The 12,849-nt window shown below is 40.2% G+C and overlaps 1 protein-coding gene across 1 annotated transcript in view; it reads right to left on the bottom strand.

The window, feature by feature from the left end:
- The window catches only part of NR2E1 (nuclear receptor subfamily 2 group E member 1), a 46,963-nt gene extending 43,090 nt beyond the window's left edge, over positions 1-3,873 (bottom strand). The window contains exon 1 of the mRNA XM_056566257.1: positions 3,481-3,873. Coding sequence (XP_056422232.1) covers positions 3,481-3,505 — 25 coding nt within the window. The 5' untranslated portion in view covers positions 3,506-3,873. The remainder of the gene's footprint in view (positions 1-3,480) is intronic.
- Positions 3,874-12,849: the final 8,976 nt, after the last annotated feature.

Here is a 12,849-nt window from a genome sequence, read left to right as displayed (position 1 = left end):
TGTTGCAAAACTACAACTCCCAGCATGCCCAGACAGCCGAAGGCTGGGAAACAATATTCTAGAGCCTTGTTTGCAGTAAACCTGTGAAGCACCTGGAGAATTGTTCACTTGCCTAATATATTATTTATATCTCTAACTCGTATTAATAACGTCCTAATGTCTATGTTCTAATATATAAACTAGTCAGTAAGTAGTAAATATACAACTGTGTAGCTAGTTATATATATATTTTTTTTTTGCCCTGGATGAAACTCTTCTATGGTTCTTTATAAGGACGGTGAATGAAGCAAAGACATGACAAAAATCTAGAAATAAAACAAAATAAAAGGAGCCATCCAGAGAGCATGGTGAACTGAGTATGGGACACATGGGGTGCAGAGGGGACATTGGAGGGAAGAAAAATGACAAGTACTCATCTTCCCCAAAGGGGCAGCATGGAGTGTAGAGCAGATCCAGCAGGGGTAAAACAATGCCCAGGGGGCAACAAGGGAGACATTAAATAAAGTGTTAACTTAATGATTCCCCCATTCAATGTGGGTTGACTGCCTCCAGCCAGCACAAGCTGCCACATCTCCTACTAAATGAAAGCCGACAGCTGCTATACACAACAGGACCAGGGAAAGAGGAGTTAAGCCTGGGTGGGAGTGAGGGGGGCTGTGAAGTTACTTTCCTACAATTAATAACAGTCATAATTCAGATCACAGGGGCAGGTATAGGAGCAGGTGCCATGGGTTAGTCTTCAGGTATGCTGCACCCTCAGCCCTGGCACAACACCCTAAATTGCCCTGCTTATTTATATTCATGTGTAATTACAAGGTCTTTTTGCTACCTACCTATTGATTCACCAGTGACCCGTCAAAAAGAGTAGCATGGGAATTCTGGGATCACACAATGCCAACAGGGAGAGCACTCACCCCCCTCCTGCAGGCTTAGCCTCCACTGATACAGACTCCACCTCTGAACCCCACACTCACATTACATGACTGCTGCTTGTACTGTATGGAGCACAGTTCATTACATCACCCAGACACCATTAATATATACAAGAGATTTTAGGATTGGATCAACATACACAAACACAATAAAAAAAGGATGAATTCTGAATAGTCCTTCCTATGCTAAGTGCAGGATTTAGGACTGGTGGGAGAGACATCCTAATAGTCATAGTGTTAGAAGCTTTGCCAGCCATGTGACTGTGACCCAGGGTCATTCATTAGGCTCAGGGGAGGCCTGTGTTTGGGCAGCATCTCTTCCTCCAGGCAGCATGGTCTTGACAGTACAACGAGAGAAAACAGAATTTTATTGAATTGGGAAACCGTTTTGAACATCCCGCAGCAGGGGAGCTGGGGGACTTTTTGTGTGTTATAATTGCTTAAAGATATATGGCAGCTTAGATTACTGTAATTACCATCAGAGGCTGCTGAAAGAAGGTAGTCTGGGTCTAAGGGACTGCAGCTTGGCTTCTCCTTACCACCCAAGCAGAGATCAGTTCACATAGCTATACACTCCAGCCTGCCAGCCTGGACTATAGGGCACCACAATTACACCGGGCACCTGGGCAGCCTGCCAGCCTGGACTATAGGGCACCACAATTACACTGGGCACCTGGGCAGCCTGCCAGCCTGGACTATAGGGCACCACAATTACACCGGGCACCTGGGCAGCCTGTCAGCCTGGACTATAGGGCACCACAATTACACCGGGCACCTGGGCAGCCTGTCAGCCTGGACTATAGGGCACCACAATTACACCGGGCACCTGGGCAGCCTGTCAGCCTGGACTATAGGGCACCACAATTACACCGGGCACCTGGGCAGCCTGCCAGCCTGGACTATAGGGCACCACAATTACACCGGGCACCTGGGCAGTCTGTCAGCCTGGACTATAGGGCACCACAATTACACTGGGCACCTGGGCAGCCTGCCAGCCTGGACTATGGGGCACCACAATTACACCGGGCACCTGGGCAGTCTGTCAGCCTGGACTATAGGGCACCACAATTACACCGGGCACCTGGGCAGTCTGCCAGTAGTCCTAACGAGGAGTCATCAAACAGATAAAAAATCTATCTATCTATTCTCTATCTATCTATCTATCTATCTATCTATCTATCTATCTCTTTATTCTTCATCTACTATCTATCTATCTATCTATCTATCTATCTATCTATATCTCTATTCTTTGCTATCTATCCATCTATTCTTTATCTACTATCTATTCTCTCTCTCTCTATCTATCTATTCTTTATATACTATCTATCTATTCTTTACTATCTATCTATCTATTCTTTATATAGTATCTATCTATTCTTTATATAGTATCTATCTATTCTTTACTATCTATCTATTCTTTATCTACTATCTATTCTTTATCTACTATCTATCTATCTATCTATCTATCTATATCAGTGGTCTCCAACCTGCGGACCTCCAGATGTTGCAAAACTACAACTCCCAGCATGCCCGGACAGCCAAAGGCTGATCTATATATCTGTCTTCCTATCTATTCTTTATCTACCATCTATTTATCTATCATTAATTAATTAATTAATTAATTAATTAATGTGTGTGTATGTATATATGAAAATTATATATGTTATTATCCACCTATTATCTATCTGATATCTCTCTCCCTCTATATCTACCTTTCTATGGTTTGTCTCTTTCTCTTTTTATCTTCTATTAATCTATCAATCAATCAATCATCTATCTAATCTACAGATATATTTCTCAAAAAAAATTCTTATCTAACTATCTATTATCTATCATTTATCTATCTATCTATCATTTGTCTTTCTATCTATCTATCTCAACTAGCACTACACATTTCCCTATGCCAGGTAACTTTTTTTTTTACTGTATATATATTTAAATAAATATATATTTATTTATATATTTATATATATATATATATATATATATATATATATATATATATACACACACACACACACTTACACTTATATTGTGTACTTTACCTGACTTTCTAAACCCCAGAAATACATGGGACACTTCACAGAGTTACTAAGTGTATATAAAGTATCCTTTTCCTCTAGTCAGTTATTTCTTACGTACAGTCAGTGAATAGTTTCCTGAGTATAACCCATATGTAACTATGTATGAATTATCCATCATTACATTACTTCTCGCTACAATAGTGACTGTTCGCACACTTGTCCAGAAGAATGCGCCTTTCTGAACCTGTGCTAGGGATTATGTGCAGAGCCTTTCCCTATACACAGGCAGAGTGTATGGAGCCTGGATTCAGGATTACAGGCAATGTGACTTTAGAATAGTTCTCTGCTTTCTGGGATTGTTTCATTAACCAATTCAGGGGTAAATAGACTGAGCACAAATCCGCTTTCCCTGTAAAGTCTCCTGTTGCTCTGCCCCTATAATAATTTATGAGAAAAGTCTAAAGTAATGAGGAGTATATACTATATCTAGTGTAGCATACAAGATAAAGCAGAATGTTACCCACTTGTTGATCCCGCCGGTTTGCTCATGTTGGCAGAAGGTCCCGCACCCGCAAGGTCCAGAGACAGGTGCCCTCCGGAGCTCAGTGCTCTCCTCTCTGGGACAATCCAGGCATCCTCCTCCCACAGGGGTCTGGAACCAAAAGTCACTGTCTTCTCTTCTGTCCTGGCCTTGACTCTAGCGGATATTCCCAATGCCAGTATGGGCTGCCCGTACTACTCAATGATCTCTGCATGGATTGATGCCCAGGGGGTGAGGGGCACACAGCTGAGAGGTGCTGCAGGACTGTGACACTAGGCAGTGCCTGGCTCTGTGCAGGGATTGGGAAGTTGAATGCACTAAGTGACTTTGTGCTGCAGACCTTAGAATAATATGAGGACAGGAACAAGTGACAGGACACTGGGGAGGAGGGAAATGCGCCCTGTGCCCACTTAGCGCTGCCCTGCTCTTCCCCAGTCCTGAGGAGCATGACGTCAGCAGAGCACTGGGGAGGGGGGTAGGATGAAATGAATGGTCTGTACCTCCCAGACGAAACCCTACATGCGCCTGCTATATGCTCAATGAGATGCACCCAGGGCAGTGCAGGTATAGTGTGCCCTCCTGCTGTGCCAGGCTGTGGAGCACTTCAGGTAATGTGTGTTTGTGTGTGTTTGTACCCCTGACCTATATATGCCAGTGTGAGCTGTAACACCACATGTTCATTTTTATGACACCAGGACACGGATTTGTGTATATCACTGCAGTGAATGACTGATGACCTTAGAGGACTGAAAGGACTAATATACAGTGCACTGTGACAGTAAGTGTGGCACCGCCCACCTGTTGTGTCCTGGTCCCCTACACTGCTCCTGACACGCTGAATGTACCCTTGAGGAAACTTATGGAGAAACTTTCCGTGTGATGTATTGTGCCTGATCTACACACAGCAATAAATCATCTTTATCTATATGTCTATGTCTTTCTGTCTTTCTGTCTATTTCACCCCCCCCCCCCTCCATATACAACTTTGCTCATTCCCCTAAACCATATAAGCAGTGATAATCCTCAAAATATAAAGGTCTAATAGTTATAGATAGAAATAACAAGTAAGACACTTTAGAATAGAGCAAATCTTTCTAGCGTAATAATTATGGACCGGTAAGTAGGCCTCTTAATAAGTCAAATATTCTTGTCGTTCATAGGTAAGTTTTATTGTACATTACTAGTATATGTGGTTGTTTTATTGTACATTGCTAGTACATGTTGTTGTATTATTGTACATTGCTAGTACATGTGGTTGTTTTATTGTACATTGCTAGTACATGTGGTTGTTTTATTGTACATTGCTAGTACATGTGGTTGTATTATTGTACATTGCTAGTACATGTGGTTGTATTATTGTACATTGCTAGTACATGTTGTTGTTTTATTGTACATTACTAGTACATGTTGTTGTATTATTGTACATTGCTAGTACATGTTGTTGTTTTATTGTACATTGTTAGTACGTGTTGTTGTTTTATTGTACATTGCTAGTACATGTTGTTTTATTGTACATTGCTAGTACATGTGGTTGTATTATTGTACATTACTAGTACATGTGGTTGTATTATTGTACATTGTTAGTACGTGTTGTTGTTTTATTGTACATTGCTAGTACATGTGGTTGTATTATTGTACATTGCTAGTACATGTGGTTGTATAATTGTACATTGTTAGTACGTGTTGTTGTTTTATTGTACATTGCTAGTACATGTGGTTGTATTATTGTACATTGCTAGTACATGTGGTTGTATTATTGTACATTGTTAGTACGTGTTGTTGTTTTATTGTACATTACTAGTACATGTTGTTGTTTTATTGCACATTACTAGTACATGTTGTTGTTTTATTGTACATTACTAGTACATGTGGTTGTTTTATTGTACATTACTAGTACATGTTGTTGTTTTATTGCACATTACTAGTACATGTGGTTGTATTATTGTACATTACTAGTACATGTGGTTGTATTATTGTACATTGCTAGTACATGTTGTTGTTTTATTGCACATTACTAGTACATGTGGTTGTATTATTGTACATTACTAGTACATGTTGTTGTTTTATTGTACATTACTAGTACATGTTGTTGTTTTATTGTACATTACTAGTACATGTGGTTGTATTATTGTACATTACTAGTACATGTGGTTGTATTATTGTACATTGCTAGTACATGTTGTTGTTTTATTGCACATTACTAGTACATGTTGTTGTTTTATTGTACATTACTAGTACATGTTGTTGTTTTATTGTACATTACTAGTACATGTGGTTGTATTATTGTACATTACTAGTACATGTTGTCCACTTTACTATGGAACAGCTGAACGGGATGAATAGTTTTATATGAACTCGCCTCCATTGGTTAGTTGCAGTTTTTTTTTTTTTAGCTATTAACCAGTAAGTTCCTGAACATTTTATTGGATTCTATAACTTTCAGACAATGTCCCATTCTTATGATTCCTATAGTAGGTGACTGTGGACTTGGAAGCAGTTACTAGAAGTGTATTTTATCGTAAGTAACAAGGTCAGTAAGTACAGTGGATATATAAATGTAAATACGAAATCTAGATATTTTTCATGCACACACGATGTATTTGCAATGCACACTCATCTCGGTTTCTCTTTGCTTTTTATTACACTTACTTGTATTCTGCAAAGTAAACTATAAAACTATAAATTCTCTGACTATGAACTATAAGAACATTAAATAAAGCAATGATCTTTTCATGGATGTTTGTGCTGTCGGTTGTCGTCATCCATCTACATGAAAGTGTGATTTTATTTATTGTAAATATTTACTTATTTAAACCTTCGAAATTTCGAAAAATAAAGACAGTTATAATATATCCAGATCTGCTAAAATTCATCGCCGATAATAATATTAATAATAATAATTATATAGCAGATAGTTCTACCGACTTTCTTGCATTGTAACGGTCACATAGTAAAAGAGCTGCTAGAAGGCATGGGTTAAATCTGCAGGTAATGGCTATTCTAGAGTAGACGAGTAACTGGGAATTGTCACTTCTTGTGTCCTACATTTATCCTGTTCCAGAGAATAAACATTTCCCTGTTTTGATATTTACCTCAATACAGTTAATAGACGACTACAGTGAAATTGTCCTAATCCTATGGGAATGTCTCTTCCTATACCAGTTAGGAGCTGTCAATGAGAAGCAGACAAGACTGTTAGCTCCGGGAATATTGTACCCTCAATAAGTTCGAGAGCCTGGTGGGCACACATGGCACATACCCTGATCTCTGATAGGGACCTCAACTAGCAACATCCCAGCACGATATCTATCTAATCATCTATCTATCTATCTATCCATCTCATATCTATCTATCTATCTATCTATCTATCTATCTATCCATCTCATATCTATCTATCTATTATCTATTATATCTATCTCATATCTATCTCTCTCTCTCTCTCTCATATCTATCTGTTATATCTATCTATCTATCTTTCTTTATATCTATCTAATATGTATCTATTACATCTATCTATTATATCTATCTATCTATCTATCTATCTCATATCTATCTCATATCTATCTATCTATATCTATCTCATATCTATCTATCTATCTATCTATCTATCTATCTATCTATCTCATATCTATCTATCTCATATCTATCTATCTATCTATCTATCTCATATCTATCTATCTCATATCTATCTATCTATCTATCTATCTATCTCATATCTATCTCATATCTATCTATCTCATATCTATCTATCTATCTATCTCATATCTATCTATCTCATATCTATCTATCTATCTATCTATCTATCTATCTATCTATATCTCAAAGAATTCGTCTAGATGGATTAGAATGTGGCATCATGATCCCGACCCTAATATATACATTCTGGATAAGGTATATACTGTTCTGTAATACATCGTGTAACGAGTATGCGATGCTGCTATACACAGTAAATCGTAAATATTGAAGAAACACTTAAAGAAATAATACTTTGCAAGCATATAGAAAATACAGGATCTAGTGTACACCGAATAAATACTAATACTGTTCTGACAATATAAAAAACGTGTAAAATTAACTATGTACTAAATAGATATTAACACTGTTCTGACATATCATGTACATTGAATTATGAAATTTGCAACACTGCTCCGATTTATAATGTGAATTCACTATGCTATATATAACATAAAATACATGTATACTGTTGAAATATACTCAGATCTATACATATATAAATAAAGAATACATATTAACACTGTGCTGCTACATGGTATGTGTTTGATATAGGGAACTGTGTGTGTGTGTGTGTGTGTGTGTATATATATATATATATATATATATATATATATATATACAGTAGTAGATCCAACAGGGTGGCTGCGATCTCAGTACCTCCAGCATGGAGCACCACCCTTCACTATCACTGCCATGTGCTGACTGGGACAAGTTAATTACTTATGTGTTGGATGCTAATAGGATTAATCCACTGTTCTTTTATAGAAGCAGCAATGAAACTTTACCAATAAGTATTATTATATTCATTATATATACACACTATACTATGTGCACCCTCAGCTCTCTTGTGTATAATAACTGAATGATGTAGAAAATTATTTAGGAAAGTTACCCTGCTAAGGCTGTCATTGCAGATTGTACATGTTTTAAGCATGCTGATCTATTTCATACTTTGTCTCACTAACGATTTATTTATGTATTTATTTAAATAAGTAAATAAATATATATATCTATTTATCTACCTATACCAATCACAAAACATATAAAGTTGTGATTCATATAGATATTTATTTAATTCAATAAATAAATAAATAAATGAATAGATCGTTAGTTAGACAGACAAAGCATGAAACAGATCAGCATGCATAAATCACACTACATAGTATGTATCTTAATAGGTAACTTTTCCTTATATATTTATAACTACAGGCAGACTGGAAGTGTCACAGATAAGGATAAGATCATATCCTATGCTTGTCAGTACAAGGTAAGAGTTATCTATAGCAGTGTTTCCCAACTAGGGCGCCTCCAGCTGTTGCAAAACTACAACTCCCAGCATGCCCGGACAGCCGAAGGCTGTCAGGGCATGCTGGGAGTTGCAGTTTTGCAACAGCTGGAAGCACCCTGGTTGGGAAACACTGGTCTATAGAACTGAAATGACTGCTTATGTCATTTACCACCATATGCACCAAGATAACTACCACTATATATAAATTTTATATATATATGTATATATATATATATATATATATATATATATGTATATATATATATATATATATATATATATATATATCTATATTTTTTAATATATATATATATATATATATATATATATATATATATAATGATATATAATTTATATATATAGTGGTATTTAACTTGGTGCATATGGTGGTAAATAACATAAGCAGTCATTTCAGTTCTATAGACCAGTGTTTCCCAACCAGGGTGCCTCCAGCTGTTGCAAAACTGCAACTCCCAGCATGCCCTGACAGCCTTCGGCTGTCCGGGCATGCTGGGAGTTGTAGTTTTGCAACAACTAGAGGCACTCTGGTTGGGAAACACTGCTATAGACAATAGTATTGTTACTTTAAATAATAAAATGCAAGATGTATTTTAACATATATATATATTTTTTTATTTATTTATTTATTATTATTTCCATAATCACTATTAGTATTAATACAATAAATAAGGTAACTATAAAAGAAAAACTTTGCAAGTGTTGTGCCAATGTAAATAAAATGCTGACCTTTGGACCAATATATCTGTACTTATTTTTATCCAACAGCTGAGAAACCTGTTACAAAAACACACAATAAGATCTTCCATACACAATGTACAGCTATGGCAGACGTACTGCGGCCCTAATTCATCTTATCCCCTATCCAAAGGATAGGGGATAAGATGTATGATCGCGAGGGTCCCGCTGCTGGGGACCCCCGCAATCTGTCATTCTGCGTCCACCTTTGTGATCTCCGCAGTGCTGGAGGCTCCGAGTGTAAAGTGTGACGACCATGGGGTGGGAGTATCGTGAAGTCACGACTCCGCCCCCGTGGTCGTCACGCTTCACACTCTGAGTCTCCAGCACTGCGGAGATCACAAAGGTGGGTGAAGAATGACAGATTGCGGGGGTCCCTAGCAGCGGGACCCTCGCGATCATACATCTTATCCCCTATGATTGGATAGGGGATAAGGTGTATTAGGGCCGGAGTACCCCTTTAAGAAAATTAAAGATATTTAGAGTATTATATTATGCTCATTGGGGGAGATTTATCAAAACCTGTCCAGAGGAAAACTTGCGGAGTTGCCCATAGCAACCAATCAGATCACTTCTTTCATTTTTGAAAAAGGCCTCTAAAAAAATTTAAAGAAGCGATATGATTCGTTGCTATGGGCAACTCAGCAACTTTTCCTCTGAACAAATACACCACTGTCTACGGAAACAGGAAAGACAAATGGATAATAAGAATAAAAATGATAAAAGTTGAGACTGTGAGTAAAGATTTCTTTCTCAGTTAGAGTACTACAGTATATGCAACTCCACAGATCTACAGTACCTTATTGTATCACAGACTGACACAGCAGGCAATGCTAATGTTACTTAGATATATTTGGGGCTGATGTGGGGAATGATAACTCTACAGCACAGCAAAGTGTGTTTGTAGGCGCTAGGAACCATAACTGAGATGTTGTAAGGACAGTTATATTTTGTTTGCATTTAACTTATTTTTACATTTTAAAACAAAATTAATAAGATACAGAAGAAGGTTGATAATGGAAGGGAGGGAGCCAAATGCTTAAATGCAAATAGTTGTCCATAGTTAAAGCTAAGCAGGACTGAAATCCAAAGCCACATCCTACACTTGGTAGAAGTGAGAACAAATTACATGACATGGACCAGAATGGTGCAATTTTTTTTGTTGTTGCAAACATTAGACTATTTTCTACTCTTGCAAAAAATTGCAAAATTGAAGGTTTTTTGTTTCAATTCTCCCATCCCCAAAATAATATTGTTTTGGATGCATTGTACATGATCAGGTGATATCTAATCTTGAAGGAGAACCTGTTGATGACCAGAGGTTGTAAAAGTGAGACATGAAACCAGTTGGCAATCCAGAGAGATGTTAGCTTAAAGTGTACATGTCATTATCAAAAAATGTTTATGTAGATAAATACCATTATATGTATATTTTTAACATAAGTTGGTTAAAAATGTTTCTATTTTTGTTCCTAAAGCTATTGCATATGTGTTTCTGTGAGTAGATCAAATACTGGAAGTGTGGGTGGACAAGTAGGGCTCTGTGCATTGAGGACAAACAGGGCTCTGTACACTGAGGACAAGCAGGGCTCTGTACACTGAGGACAAGCAGTGCTCTCTGTACACTGAGGACAAGCAGGGCTCTGTACACAGAGGACAAGCAGGCTCTGCACACTGAGGACAAGCAGGGCTCTCTGTACACTGAGGACAAGCAGGGCTCTGTACACTGAGGACAAGCAGGCTCTGCACACTGAGGACAAGCGAGGCTCTGTGCACTGAGGACAAGGAGGGCTCTGTACACTGAGGACAAGCAGGGCTCTGTACACTGAGGAAAAGCAGGGCTCTGTGCACTGAGGAAAAGCAGGGCTCTGTGCAGTGAGGACAAGCAGGGCTCTCTGTACACTGAGGACAAGCAGGACTCTCTGTACACTGAGGACAAGCAGGCTCTGCACACTGAGGACAAGCGAGGCTCTGTGCACTGAGGACAAGCAGGGCTCTGTACACTGAGGACAAGCAGGGCTCTGTACACTGAGGAAAAGCAGGGCTCTGTACACTGGGGACAAGCAGAGCTCTGTACACTGAGGACAAGCAGGGCTCTCTGTACACTGAGGACAAGCAGGGTTCTTTACACAGAGGACAAGCAGGCTCTGTACACTGAGGACAAGCAGGGTTCTGTGTACTGAGGACAAGCAGGGCTCTCTGTACACTGAGGACAAGCAGGGCTCTGTACACTGAGGACAAGCAGGGCTCTGTACACTGAGGAAAGCAGGGCTCTGTGCACTGAGGAAAAGCAGGGCTCTGTACACTGAGGACAAGCAGGGCTCTGTACACTGAGGACAAGCAGGGCTCTGTACACTGAGGACAAGCAGGGCTCTCTGTACACTGAGGACAAGCAGGGCTCTGTACACAGAGGACAAGCAGGCTCTGCACACTGAGGACAAGCAGGGCTCTGTACACTGAGGACAAGCAGGGCTCTCTGTACACTGAGGACAAGCAGGGCTCTGTGCACTGAGGACAAGCAGGGCTCTCTGTACACTGAGGACAAGCAGGGCTCTGTACACAGAGGACAAGCAGGCTCTGCACACTGAGGACAAGCAGGGCTCTGTACACTGAGGACAAGCAGGGCTCTGTACACTGAGGACAAGCAGGGCTCTCTGTACACTGAGGACAAGCAGGGCTCTGTACACAGAGGACAAGCAGGCTCTGCACACTGAGGACAAGCAGGGCTCTGTACACTGAGGACAAGCAGGGCTCTCTGTACACTGAGGACAAGCAGGGCTCTGTACACTGAGGACAAGCAGGGCTCTCTGTACACTGAGGACAAGCAGGGCTCTGTACACTGAGGACAAGCAGGCTCTGCACACTGAGGACAAGCGAGGCTCTGTGCACTGAGGACAAGCAGGGCTCTGTACACTGAGGACAAGCAGGGCTCTGTACACTGAGGAAAAGCAGGGCTCTGTGCACTGAGGAAAAGCAGGGCTCTGTGCAGTGAGGACAAGCAGGGCTCTGTACACTAGGGACAAGCAGAGCTCTGTACACTGAGGACAAGCAGGGTTCTGTGTACTGAGGACAAGCAGGGCTCTGTACACTGAGGACAAGGAGGGCTCTCTGTACACTGAGGACAAGCAGGGCTCTGTACACTGAGGACAAGCAGGGCTCTGTACACTGAGGAAAAGCAGGGCTTGGTGCACTGAGGAAAAGCAGGGCTCCGTAAACTGAGGACAAGCAGGGCTCTGTACACTGAGGACAAGCAGGGCTCTGTACACTGAGGACAAGCAGGGCTCTCTGTACACTGAGGACAAGCAGGGCTCTGTACACAGAGGACAAGCAGGCTCTGCACACTGAGGACAAGCAGGGCTCTGTACACTGAGGACAAGCAGGGCTCTCTGTACACTGAGGACAAGCAGGGCTCTGTACACTGAGGACAAGCAGGGCTCTCTGTACACTGAGGACAAGCAGGGCTCTGTACACTGAGGACAAGCAGGCTCTGCACACTGAGGACAAGCGAGGCTCTGTGCACTGAGGACAAGCAGGGCTCTGTACACTGAGGACAAGCAGGGCTCTGTACACTGA

Source organism: Hyla sarda, chromosome 3 (assembly GCF_029499605.1).
Source record: "Hyla sarda isolate aHylSar1 chromosome 3, aHylSar1.hap1, whole genome shotgun sequence".
Taxonomy (NCBI): Eukaryota; Metazoa; Chordata; class Amphibia; order Anura; family Hylidae; genus Hyla; species Hyla sarda.
This window is presented reverse-complemented; position numbering and strand designations above follow the sequence as displayed.